The 18,774-nt window shown below is 39.7% G+C and overlaps 1 protein-coding gene across 2 annotated transcripts in view; it reads left to right on the top strand.

Annotated features, from left to right (window-relative positions):
- Positions 1–18,774, top strand: part of CERS6 (ceramide synthase 6) — a 228,843-nt gene that overhangs the window by 67,239 nt on the left and 142,830 nt on the right. For both annotated transcript variants that reach the window (XM_083153897.1, XM_083153896.1), the window contains exon 2: positions 16,940–17,045. In XM_083153897.1, coding sequence (XP_083010023.1) covers positions 16,940–17,045 — 106 coding nt within the window. The remainder of the gene's footprint in view (positions 1–16,939; positions 17,046–18,774) is intronic.

The raw sequence follows: 18,774 nt of genomic DNA, 5'->3' as shown, positions 1-18,774 counted from the left end.
GGCTGGGCAACACCGGCCCCCCAGATGTTGATGAACAACACATCCCAGCATGCCTTGCATCAGTTTCAGCATGGCCACATAGCAAAACTAATGCAAAGCATCCTGGGATGTGTAATTCATTAACATCTGGAGGGCCAGTGTTGCCCAGCCCTGCTATAATGCAATCATATTCACACACCCTTATACTTATATGGAGCAGCTTGTAAATGAAGTTGCTAAAGTGTCACATATTTTCAGTACATTGATTTCACTTTGGCCAAGTAGAAAAATTATCAAAAGCATCCTCACTTCTAATCTGTTAATTTTTTTATTGAAATTCCATTTACTGTTATGTAATACCTTAAAATTATACTATGGGTCACTATATTGCTGGGCACTTAAAGATGATGGCCCCTATACATCAGTGGTCCAAATTACGGATCTGATAGCACCGCCGACTGGCGGCCATCAATGATCAGCGATCTATATGGGGTATCAGCATAGTTGTGCACACAAAAGGAAAAACGAAACACTGCGCTATGATGAAAAAAAATTGTAATTTATTAAATAAAAAATGAAAATATCATTTGACAATAATACAATTATTTATTATTAAAACAAATATTCTATATAAAAATGGATATTAGGACCCATGTAGTAATTAAGTAAACCACATTAATGGTCTTAATTAGACCCTTTCACTAGATGTCACTATATACCATTAATCGATACACATCATTATATCCTTAAAAATAATAAATATAATCCAAAATTATAAAAAAGGAAAAAACAACAATACACCAAATAATAGAAAATGAATAAATTAATGAAACCACAACTCATATAAAACGAAGCAAGGCTCAATTTCTAAATGATGGTTATTCCTCTTAGTATTTGTTGGAATTAATGGTTAGACCAAGTTGTCTGTTACTTTTTAGTTAGTGTTCCAGATTGTTGTGCACACATTGAGGGCAGTATTCAATGCCGATTTTCGGCTTGTTCAGCGAATCCTGCATAGGATTCGCTGCACATTCGCCGCGTTCCGCAGGGATTATTAACCCCTGCTGGGAATGCCGCAGAAAGCCGGGGGACGGTGGCAGGCAGGGAGATGAATGCCATCATTCACTGTTCGCCGTTAGCAAATATTGAGCGTTGAATAGGGCGAATCACTTTTTCAGTCAAAAGATACGCCGTGGAGCAGGAAAATAGCACACATTCGCCGTAAAAAGCTGCGAATCAGCGGCATTGAATACTGCCCTGAGTGTTAGGGGTGCACAGGTACCCCCTAACAGCTGTGCCCACCCTTATGAACACCTCCTTGCTGCTAGCAATACAAACAATATCCTGACCAAAGACTTTTGCTTTTTAGAACTGTATTCCATTAAAAGAAGTGCCCATCAATCAATTATTTGTGTGACACGGCTGGCATCTAAACCTGCGGGGGGTGTAATGGGTAGCTGGAGCCACTTCATCAAGGGCTGTTTCAAGAGTCTGGTACAGGTGGGAATCTGCAGAGTTGGGAGAGGTAAGTGTAGGAATTAGAAAGAGCTGTTGTTGCAGGGAGGTGGAAAGTTGTGGAAAATTAATAGCATTAGTATTTCTCCGGGTTAGAGTACGCATGCATGATTTCTGTGTCAGTGAGTTTGGGGTAATGGAGGAGAGCGAGAGGGTAATGAGATAGTGATCAGAGAGAGGGAAGGGAGTGTTAGTAAAATCAGAGACTGAGCATAGCCTGGTGAACACAAGGTCAAGGCAGTGGCCTTCCTCATGAGTAGAGGAGTCAGACCACTGGGAGAGGCCGAGAGAGGAGGTTAAAGAGAGGAGTTTGGAAGCCTTCAGAGATTGTGGACAGTCAATAGCAATATTGAAGTCACCCAGGACGATGGTGGAGATGTCAGAGAATAAGAAGTTGGCGAGCCAGAAATTGAGATTTGGGAAGCCCAGGCAACACGCAGAGAGAAAGGTGAAAAAATCCTAATAGTGTGAACTTCAAATTATGTGAATGTGAGTGAAGGAACTGGTGGTAGAACTGAGTAAGTGAAAGATTGTGACAGTAATATACCAACCGTGGGGTTGGTATATTACTGTCACAATCCTTCACAATCCTCCCTCCTTTACAGTTACCAGGCCTGGAGGTGTGAGTGAAGTGGAAACCACCATGTGACAGTGCTGCAGGCGAGGCTGTGTATGTGTGAGCCAGGTTTCTGTAATAGCCAGCAGGTTGAAGTTGTGAGAGATGAAGAGGTCGTGGATGGATGTTAATTTATTGCAAACAGAGCGTGCATTCAATAGGGCACATTTAAGTTGCTTGGTGTGTGGTGGGAGGTATGTGATATTTATGAGGTTAGCTGAGTTTCTATAAGGCTTGGAACCAGTTAAATCTGAGTGGGGCAGGTGGTTGGGGCCTGGGTTTGGTGATATGTCACCATGACTAGAAAATTGTTACTTAGAGATTTTTTTTTTACTAAATATATTTATTTTATTTATTTATTAACAGTTAGCACAGCATATTCCATTGCGCTTTACAATAGGAGACAGTGATACAACAAACTGGGTATTTACAAACAGTCAAAGGTATGTGAGCCCTGCTCACAATCTTACAATCTATAGGGAAATAGGCATTTGTTCCACCAGAATGCAAAGGTTCCTGGTGTGCTATATGAGCACGCTTAGAATAAGATGTTTTCTTATGGTGTCATTTATCTCCCAACTCGTTGGGATTAAGATGTTTTACATTTTTATAAATTAAAAAGATGAATGGATGGTATTCTCTGGGGGATTTATTTCATGTAGGATAATATGGTACGTCATGCATAAAAACATGATGCATATGTAGCTTGATGTCACTATAATATTCGCCTTTGATGCTTTAAAAATTATTAAAGGCTAATCGAACGCATTTGTTTTATGCGCACGTCTTCCACCACTATTGCCATTTGGGTTAGGTACAATATATTGACATGTAACAGCTGCAGTAGAGTGTACAGGAAATGTAGGACAATATTTCACTTCACATTGCACTCCAAGTATTAATCAGGGATAGATTAACAATGGGACGGATGGAGCTCCAGCTGGCCCATGTGGCCCTTGATCTGCCTTGGTATTAATTTTTAGCATATCTCCCAATGTTCTCCAGCAGGACAAGGGGCATGTTACACTGTGGACAAGAGGGGTCTGACCACTTGCAGTACTAATGGATACGGAAGGTATCTTTGGGTCAGTGCGCGTATTAATAAACCACAAGCAGCTTAGTGCAACATATAAAGTGAAATCCCACTTTCACTTAGATTGGACACAGATTGCAGAAAAGAAATATGGCTCTAAGCGCTAGTGATGTTTGTCAACAAAGCAGTACACCAATAAGTGATTCACACAAAAACAGTGATACGGTTACCACTTTAAGGGGTAATTCCACATAAAAAGTCACTTATCCAGTGTATATTCCATAGGCTCTATAATACAAAATGAGCAGAAATAGTGCAGCGAGTCTCAAACATATAACATTTTAATGAGAGTTTGCACTTACAGACGTAGACAGAATTAAAACATTCAAATATTCTCCAAGGCAAAACAGCAAACAGTCCAGTGTATCCCAGGTGGAATTAGGGTAGCAGTTCTTGGTCCGGACCAAGGAGTTGCTGGCACCAGAAAGCAGCAGGATCACCAAGGAGTCAATCAGATAAAAACGGAGGCACACTTAACGCGTTTCTGAACATAAGTTCCTTCATCAGAAGTGTGCTGGATTAGCCTTCTAATCGCATATATATAGCCGGCATACACCTGTGTTTAATCAATTTAGACTTCCGGGCCGGGTGTCTGCGGTCGGAAGTTGTATGGTATAATCCACATAGCAAAAACCCTGATTGGAAGGGTCCGGTCACGTGGTCGCGTCGCCGCATCATCAGACATGGCTGTGCGTTCCACGCTGCCGGAAGCCTCACCGTCCATATAACAGAAAGGTTTTAACAGGGTAGTCCGATCACGTGACCACGCGACGGAGTCGTCACTAATGGCTGTGCGTTCCACACAGCCAGATATGGCTCAAAGGGGGGTGGCCCCAGATCAATGGCCGTGCGTTCCACAGCGTAATACTGTGTGACACGCACAGTCACAGTCACAGACCACCAGCACCGGCCAAATGATCTGCAAATACAAAAAGAAATACAGTGATACAGAAAACGGTTATATTATAAAGCAATCACCACTTCATACATTGGTTATTTTTCCATCTTTTTTCCAAAGTGCAAAGTGCCAATGTGCAAAATCATGCAAAGTACTAATGTGCATAAACCACTATGGGGGAAATTTACCAATATGAAAAACCTAGTTTTTCGTATTGGTTGTTTCCCTACGACTGCATACGACTGTTTAAGTCGTATGCAAAGTCGTGTTCCGGAGGGGGATTTACAAAGCAGTCAGATACGACTGCTTTGTAACCCTCCGATGGTGTAATGATTTGTATTAGCGGCCGTATATACGGCTGCTAATACGAATTATTTCTAGCAGTCTGCACGGATCAAGTCAGATCCGTGCAGGCTGCAGTGTGTAAAAAAAAATAGAAAAATAAATAAATAAAAAAAAAAACGGCGTGGGGTCCCCCCCACAGCCATAACCAGCACCAGGCTGAAGGAGCCGGGGCCGGTAATTAAAAATCAGGGAACCCGACAAATAGGGGTTCCCCGATTTTTAACAACCAGCCCCAGGCTCCAGGTCCGGGGCTGGTTCCCAAAATACGGGGGACAAAATGAGTAGGGGTCCCCCGTATTTTAAGAACCAGCCCCAGGCACAACCAGCCGGCAGGGTAATGTCACAGCCGGGGGACACTTATAATATAAGGTCCCGCGGCCAAAACATTAACCCTACCGACCAGTCAGCCTGGCCAGGGGCCCTGGGGGAGTGGGGACCCCCCCAATAAAGGGCCCCCCCCCCTCCAGGACTTACCTGACCAGGCTGAAGCCTGGTGCTGTCCCCGATGCCCCTGGGCGGTGGGCATCGGGCTGATTATGTTGTAAAAAATAGATAAACCATTGTTTTTTACTGTGGCACTACAAGTGCCAGCAAGCCTCCCCAGCAAGCTGGGACTTGGAGAACCACAAGTCCCAGCCTGCTGGGCATTAAAGGGCCCGCTGGCACTTGTAGTTCTACAGTTAAAAAAATAGTGCACAAAACACACTGATACACTTTTAAAATAAAACTTTATTACACACAAAGCCCACACATACTAATACTTACCTATCTTCTTCCCATAGGTCGCCCTGGTCCTGTGTCGGCGTCTTCTGGTCCTGTGTCGTCTTCTTCCTCCATGTCGACGTCGCTGTCGGCGATGGTGTCCCCGTCCGGATCCGACGAAATCCATTTGGGAAGCTGTGGAAGGAAACCATACTCACCTGTCCCAGCGCGACGTAGTCCAGGTAAGGGTCTTTGCAAAAAAACAAAACGAACACCCGAATCCAGCCGGACAAGCATGGAGCCACACGGTGTTTACATCGTGCGGCTCCGCCTCCCGAATGCCGCTATTGGCCGCCTTGCGGCCTAGCGGCCAATCAGGAGCCGCTAGGCCGCAAGGCGGCCAATAGCGGCATTCGGGAGGCGGAGCCGCACGATGTAAACAAACACACGTGCGTCTCCGTCGTGTCCGCTTGGTTTCGGGGTGTTCGGTTTATTTTTTTGCAAAGACCCTTACCTGGACTACGTCGCGCTGGGACAGGTGAGTATGGTTTCCTTCCACAGCTTCCCAAATGGATTTCGTCGGATCCGGACGGGGACACCATCGCCGACAGCGACGTCGACATGGAGGAAGAAGACGACACAGGACCAGAAGACGCCGACACAGGACCAGGGCGACCTATGGGAAGAAGATAGGTAAGTATTAGTATGTGTGGGCTTTGTGTGTAATAAAGTTTTATTTTAAAAGTGTATCAGTGTGTTTTGTGCACTATTTTTTTAACTGTAGAACTACAAGTGCCAGCGGGCCCTTTAATGCCCAGCAGGCTGGGACTTGTGGTTCTCCAAGTCCCAGCTTGCTGGGGAGGCTTGCTGGCACTTGTAGTGCCACAGTAAAAAACAATGGTTTATCTATTTTTTACAACATAATCAGCCCGATGCCCACCGCCCAGGGGCATCGGGGACAGCACCAGGCTTCAGCCTGGTCAGGTAAGTCCTGGAGGGGGGGGACCCCTTTATTGGGGGGGTCCCCACTCCCCCAGGGCCCCTGGCCAGGCTGACTGGTCGGTAGGGTTAATGTTTTGGCCGCGGGACCTTATATTATAAGTGTCCCCCGGCTGTGACATTACCCTGCCGGCTGGTTGTGCCTGGGGCTGGTTCTTAAAATACGGGGGACCCCTACTCATTTTGTCCCCCGTATTTTGGGAACCAGCCCCGGACCTGGAGCCTGGGGCTGGTTGTTAAAAATCGGGGAACCCCTATTTGTCGGGTTCCCTGATTTTTAATTACCGGCCCCGGCTCCTTCAGCCTGGTGCTGGTTTCGGCTGTGGGGGGGACCCCACGCCGTTTTTTTTTTTTTTTTATTTATTTTTCTATTTTTTTACACTGCAGCCTGCACGGATCTGACTGATCCGTGCAGGCTAAAACGCAAATAGAACAGGAAAATGGTGTTCTATTTTCCTGTCGTATTTGCGTGGGTGTTTCACACCACTAAGCAGCCGTATTGTCAGTACGGCTGCTTAGTAAATCAGAAACCACCATTCTTTTGAATGGTGATTTCTGTCGTATCCTATCGATGGTGTAGGGCATTCGTATTTGTAACTACAAATACGAATGTTCCATCTTTAGGACTACGAATTGTTGTATTTTTGGGATTGTAAATCCCGAAAATACAAATTCGTAAAAAAAAGGTGTATTTCTCCCTACGAATACACCTTTTTTCTACGAATCCATTTTGGTAAATGTCCCCCTATATTTCATAAAGTGCATATCAATTGAAAAAACAAGTACATCAAAATAGAAAAAGGGAAAAACACCCCATAAATAAGAAATTTAAAAATCGATAAAAGAAGATTAAAAAATGAGATAAAAAAGCATGAATTTCAGAATAACTTAAGTTAAAAAATGTTTCAGCTCAAAATCTATATTTAGACCATTGGGCACGATAGTTTTTAGGCGATGGATCCAACGCATCTCTGCTTGTGCCAATCTTTTATCAATGTCTTTTGTCCGCCATCTTGGGGTTACTGCTTGAATCCCCCAAAAATTAATTAAAAAACACTCGCTACTATTATGATGTGTTTTAAAATGAGCTGAAACATTATGCGTCAAAAGTCCTTTTCTAATATTGTAAATGTGTTCCGCTAAGCGGACTTTGAGTTGTCGCGAGGTTTTGCCCACATAAAATAATCCGCAGGCACATTCTAGGACATATATAATATTTTTAGAATGACACGTTATAAAATCTTCAATTTTATATTCATTATTGTTTATTCTGAAATTCACCATTTTTCTCTCAGAAGATTTTACAGATTTGCACATAAGGCAACTTCCACAACGATGGAACCCCCTTGTTCTTTCGCTTTGTCTTTTGTTTATATCAATAGAGCTCCTGACTAAATGGTCCTTTAATGATTTTGCTTTTCTATATACGAAAGATGGTTTTGATGGTAATAGGGTCCCTAGTATTGGATCTTGTTTTAGGAGGTGCCAATTACGTTTGAACACTTGTTCTATTTTTGTGTGGGAATCATTATATTTAGAGATGAAGGCCCATTGGTGTTGTGAATTTTCTTTCTTCTTAGCAGGGCTTTTTTCTTTTAAAAGTCTATCTCTATCTATTTCATTCACTTTTTCTCTTGCTTTAATTAAAGTGTCCTGTGCATAACCTTTGGCTAGAAAACGCTCAGTAACCTCTTCAAGTTGTTCTTCGCAAATATTTTTGTCAGAACAATTTCTCTTTATACGTATAAATTGGCTATATGGAATGCCGCTTAGCCAATTCCTATGATGAGCACTATTCATATCGATAAAACTATTAGAGTCTGTTGGCTTCCTGAACGTTTTAGTCATCATTGTGCCATCTTCTATGAAAATCATCAAGTCTAAAAACGAAACTTCTTTTTTGCTGATACTAAAACTAAAATGAATGTTAAAAGTATTTATGTTAAGATGATCACAAAACGTGGCAAGGCTTTCCTCACTACCACGCCATATAAAAAACACATCATCTATATAACGTACCCAGGACACCAGATTTGCCCCCATTTGGCCACCGGGCCAGATTGTGAGGTCCTCCCAGTAGGCCATGTACAAATTCGCATAGCTGGGGGCAAATCTGGTGCCCATTGCTGTCCCTATACACTGTATATAAAAAGAACCGTCAAAATAAAAATAATTATTTGATAAGATAAAATCAATACCATCTAAAATGAATCTCTGCAGGTCTGTGCTGTAGGAGGATAATGATAAAAAATATGTAACCGCCTCTATACCTTTTTCCTTGTCAATAATGGTATATAAAGTGCTAACATCAGCACTGCAAATAAAATCAGTCTCTGACCAGTTGTAATTAAATATTTTTCGTAAAACGTCACTGGTATCTTTCAGGTAGGCTTTTGTTTTGACCACCATAGGTTGCAGATAATGATCTATCATAGCTGAAAGATTACTAGTCAAGCTATTGCAGCCTGAAATAATGGGCCTGCCTGGAGGATTTAACGGATCCTTGTGTACTTTAGGGAGTACATAAATAGTAGGGATCGACGGTTCCTTTATGTTCAAATAGTCATACTCATTTTTTGAAATTACATTTAGATCTCTAGCATTAGTGGTTAAAGTGGACAGTGCTTTGGTAATTCTTACAGTAGGGTCTGCTTTTAATTTTTTATAAGTATCTCCGGTTTTTAATTGTTTTTCTATTTCTTTCATGTATGTGTCTTTTTTCATTAAAACTACCCCTCCGCCCTTATCTGCAGGTTTTATGATGACATCACTGTCATCTTTGAGTGTTCTTAAAGTTTCAAACTCTTTTTTAGTAAGGTTTACATTCCTTTTATGTGTTTTTTTATTTTCCTTTAAGATTACCTTATCTATTTCTTCGCATACTATTTTGTTAAAACACTCCAAAAAACTCCCCTTGCAGTGGGTAGGATAAAAGGTAGAAACTGGTTTAAAATTACATTGAGAGGGTGGTACATTATCATCAGTATTACTCTCTTTGTTAGCAAAAAAACGTTTAATCGTTAATCTACGAATATATTTCTGGACGTCCAGAAAAAGTTCGAAGGAGTTGGGCTTGCAAGATGGAGCAAACTTCAAACCTTTCTGGAGAATTTGCGTCTCACATTCAGTTAGATCTCTACCTGTTAGGTTAAATATTTTCCCTTGCGATAGGTCTGTCCTAACGGTAGTTTTTATTGTTTTTTTTCTATGTGTTTTCTTTTTCTTTCCACCCCTAGTTCCACGTTTAGTTTTGGTTTTACTTTTCTTTTCTAAAAGCGTCTTTGGGGTGTGTGGTAATCCCACTCTAAAAAAGACTGTTGATCGTTTCTACTGTTTTCTTTATAATCATTAAGGGATGAGTAACGATTTTGTAATTTCAACCGTGGATAATTCTGAGGGGTTGTTCTTGGTCTAAAATATTTCTTGGGGGTTTCCCATCTATTTTCCCTATTAAAATTGTTATATGATCTTTGATTAGTGAAGCGATCCTGATATTGGGGTCTTTGTTTTCTAAAATAGTTCTGTGGATGTCTGTTTTCATACACTGGCATTTGTGCTCTTTCTTCCAGTGTGTTATGGAACCTCTTTTTTGGGAATTGTTGTTTTTTAAAAGGCGGGATGTATGGCTTTTTATATGGTCCATTGGTAATATCAATTACTTCTATTTTCTCTATTTTCTCTGGTTCCTTCTCCAAATTGCAATCTCTTAGGAATTTTTTGCCCTTTCTTTCACGGAGTTCCCTTGTGTTTTTACTCATTTTATCTAGAAGGGCTTCCTCATACATATTAAAATCATCAAGACCTTTAAAGGGGCTCACCAAATTTTGGAGTGTTGTAATCTCCTCATTCAGGGACTTTAATAATTTTGCTCTGTCTTTGAGGATTAGATTCATTAGAGAAAAAGAGCAGGAATCTAGAATGGTGTCCCATTCTTGTTTTTGTGTGAATCACTTATTGGTGTACTGCTTTGTTGACAAACATCACTAGCGCTTAGAGCCATATTTCTTTTCTGCAATCACTTGCAGTACTAGGCCACGTACCTGTGAATTGTGTGCACATCAGTGGCAGCAATGTGTGGGTCACCATGGATATCTCATACATACCATACATACATACCTCCTATATTCCTGGGAGTCTGATTGTTAGAATTGCATTATTATCTATCCCAATTTGAGGGGACCATTCCACCTGGATAGGGAAAATTGTGACTTATCGCTTCCATTCATAAATAAGAAATTCAGCCTTCATTATATTACCTTATATTTTATGCATTCTGATTTAATGTTCTAAAGTGCCGTAAAAACATAAATAGCTTAATTCAGTTTTGAGATGAATTACCAACAGTTATGGGAAGATACATTGATTAGTTTGAGTAAACATACTTTATTTCCAATGATTGAAATCAAATTTTAACTTATTTTCATAATTACCAAGTTGAATACCAAGAGGGTTATTGTCTTAGCCAATGAGGAGCACCCATGGCAGAGAAGATAGCTATGCTACATACTGTAATTGAAGGATGTTTATTTCTGTGTAGTACTGGAGCTCACATTCACATAAAAATGACTGTTGATAGAGTTTTAGCTCAACCAAAAACTTATCCTTCAGATCCTGGAATCTTATCAAACAAGTGTTTCTTTACATAGTAAATAAGGTTGCCATGGCACTATCCAATTATGTCCCTCGAACAATAGAAATTGTATAATAATAAGCCTTCAGATTTCTACGACAGTCTGTAGCCATTTGTGTTCAACTCTATAACTTATTGTTCTTTTTCTGTATCCTCATAAATAAATGTGCGTTTTGTATATGTACTTGTTGGCTAAATTATTTAGTTGCAGTCCTGCAAACATGCACACTTGCGGATGGATGATTAGCATAATCATCCATTCACAGCTTTGGGTGTGGTGAAGTCATTCGATGATTGACAGCCATCGAATGACTTCTCCAGTGCTCGCAGATCTGAGACACCTCTGTGGTGCCTTAGATATTCGAGCACCCTGTGTGGAAGCGGGTGGGCAGCTGATGTCAGCTGCACACACCCCCGCAGCCTCGTCACCAGGCCATTATCATGGGAACACTCAGCGTTTTCATGGGAACGCCCAACTGCTAGGTGGGAGTGGAACGGCAAACATGCAATTCGCCATGCCAGCACGCACCAAGCGTCTTTGCATGCACATACACTAATAACTGGTCCCCCATGTGAACGCAAAATCAGAATAACCCCCTTAGTCCTCATGTGCATGACTTACCTTTTTCCTGTCATTCATTCCTGTCTAATTTTTTTCAAAACATATATGTCAATGGGTCTGATGTTAGAAAATATTGTTCTAGTAGCACCTTTTTTGGAACTTTACTGATACATTTAAAGTATAGAAATATATATATATATATATATATATATATATATATATATATATATATATATATATATATATCAACCAAACCCCTTCTTTTTCGCGCTAAATTCTGAGAGATTATTAGTTTGCTGCCTGTTTCCACAATACCCCTGTTGGCTGAGGGGAATTAGAAAAGATACGAGAACAAGTGTGGAATGGCGCACTTCTCAACTTTAGTCCATAATATAGTAAACAATGTCCATAACTTGGTGTTATTCTCTTTATTAAAAGTCTTTTTAGACAAAAAGTGCTGTTTTCACCCTTGAAAACAGCACTTTTTGTCTAAAAAGACTTTTAATAAAGAGAATAACACCAAGTTATGGACATTGTTTACTATATTATGGACTAAAGTTGAGAAGTGCGCCATTCCACACTTGTTCTCATATATATATATATATATATATATATATATATATATATTACCACAAGAAAAGTCCAATTAGCGCGCAAGTCCTAATCCTTTCAGTGGAATTCAAGTCAGTCCTTTAGCTTTGGGGGAGAAGGAGATAATTTCCCAGCACTTTAGGTCAGATGTACAACCGGCTGCTTCCTCTTAATTACCCTTGCGGGCACCTGGATTCTCAGGTAAACGGTATTTCTAGGAGAGGAAAGAGGAGCGCTCCAAATAGTGCTTTATCTTTTTATTTCAATCACAAAAATAAAATCATCCACAGGTACATTGTAAATGGTGTCACGTACCACAATAGACGGTTAGGCACAACCGCGGGTGATAAACAGCATGAACTGGGGCTGTCTCCGACAGCAAGCAGATTGGCAAACGGGTGCTCTCACCACTCTCACATCCACCACGGAGTTCAGACCGACGCCAGGCCACGCCCCTACGCGTTTCGTCACGAGGACTTCGTCAGAGGGCTGGTCCTGGCGTCGGTCAGCAACCCCTTTATAGCCTGGATACAGCCTGAGTCACCTTCTAATGACTAACAAGCTGTTGCAGCTGATATCAATTAAAAGTGCCTGTGCATAGTGTTACATAGTAAAAAGAAGGTTTCTTAACCCCAAACAAAAAAGTGCTTACATCAATATAAAAACTGTTTTACAGGCAGTTACTACAATATAAAGCACTAATTTAAAAAAATCTATATAAAAACAGCAATATATATAAAACATGAAAAAACATCGGAAATTATCGGAAAACATCGGTGACATATTTAGTTGATTTTTATAAATTTTGCGATAGGTAGTCCTGAACTTGGTCGAATTCTCAGACATTTAGAGGACAGGAAGATGAGATAACTTTAAAAATGATGATGAATTTCTTCTTATGATGCACAAAATGCACATAAACTGGAATCAATGATATATACAAATGGGAATTTAAATATGATTATTCAAGTAGAAAAATACAAATATCATAGAAAAATACAGATATTATAGAAAAAATACATATGAAAAAGTACAAAAGTACAAATATACAAATATATAAAAATACAAAAAACACACAAATATACAAAAATATCAAAACAGACAACTCTACAGTAATGCGGACAAAAGGATGTCAGGTTATAATTTTCTCAAACTCCTAGAGTATTCCCTGAAAAAGGCAGACGGGCAATTAATAAAAAATGATATGTATTAAATGACCCTTAGCAGCGATGTATTTTAAAGAACCAATTACAGCGGCATTTCTTTAAGAAGAAAATATTAAAATATGGTATATTGGGTATTCAACATTCACATAGACGCAAATCCTATATAAATAATATTATAACCTCTAAACCATAAGAACTTTAAAACAGAAGAAAAAGCAGCATGATAACTATAAAGGAATAATTGCCTTAATTAGCACAAGTTTTCTCTCACAATAAACATACAAAAGGGGACATCTTTCAAAGAAGGGATGTTAGTCTTGGAAAAGTAATTTTTCAGCTTCTAAAAAAATATCTACATCTTCTGAAGCCTGTATCTCATCAATTACTATATGCTCAACATCATCAAATACATTCACATGTTGGGCCCTCCTGGACCTTAAATCAGAGAATTTAGACATTTTCTAAAAGAAAAAAGGATATGCTGCAGCTAACACAATGAATCACACAATTAATTACCACAAGAAAAGTCCAATTAGCGCGCAAGTCCTAATCCTTTCAGTGGAATTCAAGTCAGTCCTTTAGCTTTGGGGGAGAAGGAGATAATTTCCCAGCACTTTAGGTCAGATGTACAACCGGCTGCTTCCTCTTAATTACCCTTGCGGGCACCTGGATTCTCAGGTAAACGGTATTTCTAGGAGAGGAAAGAGGAGCGCTCCAAATAGTGCTTTATCTTTTTATTTCAATCACAAAAATAAAATCATCCACAGGTACATTGTAAATGGTGTCACGTACCACAATAGACGGTTAGGCACAACCGCGGGTGATAAACAGCATGAACTGGGGCTGTCTCCGACAGCAAGCAGATTGGCAAACGGGTGCTCTCACCACTCTCACATCCACCACGGAGTTCAGACCGACGCCAGGCCACGCCCCTACGCGTTTCGTCACGAGGACTTCGTCAGAGGGCTGGTCCTGGCGTCGGTCAGCAACCCCTTTATAGCCTGGATACAGCCTGAGTCACCTTCTAATGACTAACAAGCTGTTGCAGCTGATATCTGTCAAAACAGTAACCCGGCGGGGATGTCTTTCTTTGGATTAGAACATGTTACCCTGGATATTAGAAAAGGTAACAGAGATGTTTTACTGGCAAAAAGAGAAACCTTTTGGATTGTCACATTAAACACCTTGTGCCCAATTGGTTTAAATGAAGGAGTGGAAATTACCCCCTTCCTAAGTTAATTATTCTTTTCCAAGACTAACATCCCTTCTTTGAAAGATGTCCCCTTTTGTATGTTTATTGTGAGAGAAAACTTGTGCTAATTAAGGCAATTATTCCTTTATAGTTATCATGCTGCTTTTTCTTCTGTTTTAAAGTTCTTATGGTTTAGAGGTTATAATATTATTTATATAGGATTTGCGTCTATGTGAATGTTGAATACCCAATATACCATATTTTAATATTTTCTTCTTAAAGAAATGCCGCTGTAATTGGTTCTTTAAAATACATCGCTGCTAAGGGTCATTTAATACATATCATTTTTTATTAATTGCCCGTCTGCCTTTTTCAGGGAATACTCTAGGAGTTTGAGAAAATTATAACCTGACATCCTTTTGTCCGCATTACTGTAGAGTTGTCTGTTTTGATATTTTTGTATATTTGTGTGTTTTTTGTATTTTTATATATTTGTATATTTGTACTTTTGTACTTTTTCATATGTATTTTTTCTATAATATCTGTATTTTTCTATGATATTTGTATTTTTCTACTTGAATAATCATATTTAAATTCCCATTTGTATATATCATTGATTCCAGTTTATGTGCATTTTGTGCATCATAAGAAGAAATTCATCATCATTTTTAAAGTTATCTCATCTTCCTGTCCTCTAAATGTCTGAGAATTCGACCAAGTTCAGGACTACCTATCGCAAAATTTATAAAAATCAACTAAATATGTCACCGATGTTTTCCGATAATTTCCGATGTTTTTTCATGTTTTATATATATTGCTGTTTTTATATAGATTTTTTTAAATTAGTGCTTTATATTGTAGTAACTGCCTGTAAAACAGTTTTTATATTGATGTAAGCACTTTTTTGTTTGGGGTTAAGAAACCTTCTTTTTACTATGTAACACTATGCACAGGCACTTTTAATTGATATCAGCTGCAACAGCTTGTTAGTCATTAGAAGGTGACTCAGGCTGTATCCAGGCTATAAAGGGGTTGCTGACCGACGCCAGGACCAGCCCTCTGACGAAGTCCTCGTGACGAAACGCGTAGGGGCGTGGCCTGGCGTCGGTCTGAACTCCGTGGTGGATGTGAGAGTGGTGAGAGCACCCGTTTGCCAATCTGCTTGCTGTCGGAGACAGCCCCAGTTCATGCTGTTTATCACCCGCGGTTGTGCCTAACCGTCTATTGTGGTACGTGACACCATTTACAATGTACCTGTGGATGATTTTATTTTTGTGATTGAAATAAAAAGATAAAGCACTATTTGGAGCGCTCCTCTTTCCTCTCCTAGAAATATATATATATATATATATATATATATATTATAGCCAATAGAGGTATGGCGCCTAGGGTTTAGAATATATAAATGTCCAAATACAGACTATATGAACCACATCCAATGAAGTAAGGAGGAGAAATCTTCCAATTTTTGGTTTATTAGTCTTCAGAGGATTTTTGAGAATAAAACCGCATGTAGATAATGTCCCAACGCGTTTCGTCTCACAGAGACTTCATCAGGGGAATACAACAATCTTCATGGTTAAGGAATTTTGAATAAAGTTGAATCCTATTTGGGTGTCTGATTCCTACTATTCTTATATGGGGATGATAATTCCTTTTTCGCTATTTATTTTATCAAATTCGTGCAATATAATAGTAATGGGTTGAAAAGCAGTTCACTGCCTAAAAAATTATTCGATCAGATGTTTCTGTTAGCCTTCTCTCTCAAGGGCTTAAAAAAATAATCTCCAAAGAAGCTTCTGGTTCCTCTAGAGAAGGCCAGCAGGAACCAGAAGCTGGAGGAACCAGAAGCTTCTTTGGAGATTGTTTTTACCTTTACCATTGGATGGACATACGGTTATCCACATCATAGGTTCAGATATTATGCCCTTGAGAGAGAAGGCTAACAGAAACATCTGATCGAATAATTTTTTAGGCAGTGAACTGCTTTTCAACCTATTACTATTATATTGCACGAATTGGATAAAATAAATAGCGAAAAAGGAATTATCATCCCCATATAAGAATAGTAGGAATCAGACACCCAAATAGGATTCAATTTTATTCAAAATTCCTTAACCATGAAGATTGTTGTATTCCCCTGATGAAGTCTCTGTGAGACGAAACGCGTTGGGACTTTATCTACATGCGGTTTTATTCTCAAAAATCCTCTGAAGACTAATAAACCAAAAATTGGAAGATTTCTCCTCCTTACTTCATTGGATGTGGTTCATATAGTCTGTATTTGGATGTTTATACAGTATATTCTAAACCCTAGGCGCCATACCTCTATTGGGTATAATATTGTGTTTGGTGTGTTCCCTATCCCTCAGGGAATTTAGGGGTAAGGCTGCCAAGTATTGATAGAAATCAAATTTGTTAAACTGTTTATAGCACGATTTGGAATATTGGGGCTACATATATATATATCTGTGGTGGTTTGCGGCGGTTTCTAATTGTCACAGAATCTGCTACTTTAACCCAAAATCTCTGCCTTCAATGCTGTGTTTGCTTTCCAGTTTCATCTAGTTTTTTGCTAAAATAGGGTAGGAACACCTCTAAATTATGATGGATAATTTTATTAAAACCTGATGTTTTTTCATTTGTTCTAGGTTTATAGCTAAACCTTGTGCTTTAGCTCTGAAAATACAAGCCAGCGGCCCACAGAAAGCCCAGCACAATGCTATTCTGGAAAAAGTCTTCACGGCTATCACAAAGGTACAGTAATGCTGGATAATAATGCACCTCTTTCTGTTTACCAATGCAAGTTACAAGTGACTGTACAGACCGTCCTAATGAGGATGTACCATTTAATGATAAAATCACGTTATGACGGAATATTACCCACATTGTGTTGTTTGCTGTCATTTTAAAATGGATTTTGTGAAAGTATGTTTTCTATTTTTCTGAATATTTTTACATAGCTAGAAAGTCTGCTGAATCTATCTTCCATCTTGTTATAGGCTAAATAGGTATCGCTACCCTGCAGTTTAGAGTCAGACAGCTCAAACCGCATCCAACATGTAGCAATTCATAAATCCCTCAACTGCATTCATTTCAAGTCAAACAACGTGGTTGAACCAAATATAAAAAATAAGTTTTTACTTTGCGCTTGGCTGTGCAGAGTATCTGGCTTATAAGGTAGGATTGTGAGCCACTTCAGCTGGATCACTTGAATTTCATTAACATACAGTAAAGAAAGAATTGTCCACAACCTTCCATTTTTTAAAAACCCAATGCACTCATCGTCAAACTCATTCCTATGACGAGATAAAACAATGATTGGGACCCCAAACCTGAGTAGCAAGGTGCCCATTCAAGTACCAAAGTTCTATCCACTGTGTACAGGATAATGCTGTCAAACATAATACAGGTTGTGTATTAGGGCGGAGTGAAAAGTTGAAATTGAGATATTCAAAATCAGCTAGTGTGGAATGGTTGTGACTTGACCTGAATAAGAAACGTGCAAAAGCATTTTGCTCTAAGTCAATATCTTCTGTTCCGGCAAGACACCTACAGTTTTACTTTTTAGATTAAAATAACAAAACGTATGAAAAAGCTGTGATCTAGTTACAATTATGTCAGATGTCTTAGAGTGGTTCATTAATACACTTTAGCATAGTAAAAAAAACAGTACGAGCTTGTCCTAGTGCAGAGTTAATGACTTTGGCTGGAGAAAAAAATCCCTGATAACTGACCCGTTTTCATGGTCACAATTGTACATATTGGGCGGTATTCAATGAGGCTGATTCGCCACGTTTTTATGGCGATTTTGTGCTGTAAGGCGAATTTTTGACTAAAATGGTGAATCACCCTATTCAATGACCAGATGGCGAATACATTTCAAGGGTTTTTTTCGCCATGATTCACCGAGTAGCAATCGCTATCTTTTTATGGTGAAGTGGAATGTGAACTTTTAAAATAAAGTGTTTTGTTTTTTACATTTGGTGTCAAAAAATCAGGAATTTTATTCTGAGGAGGGGCATGCTATTTTTATTTATGTGCTGTAAGCACATGAATATATATTTAATTAAAAAAAAAAATATATATATATTTTTTTTTTTACACAGACCAGCCAGCAGGGGGCCGGAGCCGAGCCGCTCATTAGATATTCATATATTCACTGCACCCGATCATTACATATGCATGATCGGGTGTAGTGAATATACCCATTCCCCTGCTGGCACCCCTGGGGGGCAGCCTGTGCTGCCTGGCACCCGGGGAGCCCACCTCTCCCCCACAAACGTTCTGGGGCAGGCAGGGAGACTTCCATCTCCCTGCCTGCCGCCATCCTTGGGCTCCCTGCGGCATAGCCGCAGGAGTTAAAATTTGCCAGTCAGGGGCAGTGAGCCCCTGATTCGTTGAACACTGGATCCGGCGAGGCTCCGGAACGCAGCGAGCAGTGGCGAATGTGCAGCGAATCCTAAACAGGATTCGCTGCACATCG

The sequence above is a fragment of the Crinia signifera genome, chromosome 7, assembly GCF_055691185.1.
Source record: "Crinia signifera chromosome 7, ASM5569118v1, whole genome shotgun sequence".
In the NCBI taxonomy this organism is placed as follows: Eukaryota; Metazoa; Chordata; class Amphibia; order Anura; family Myobatrachidae; genus Crinia; species Crinia signifera.
This window is presented reverse-complemented; position numbering and strand designations above follow the sequence as displayed.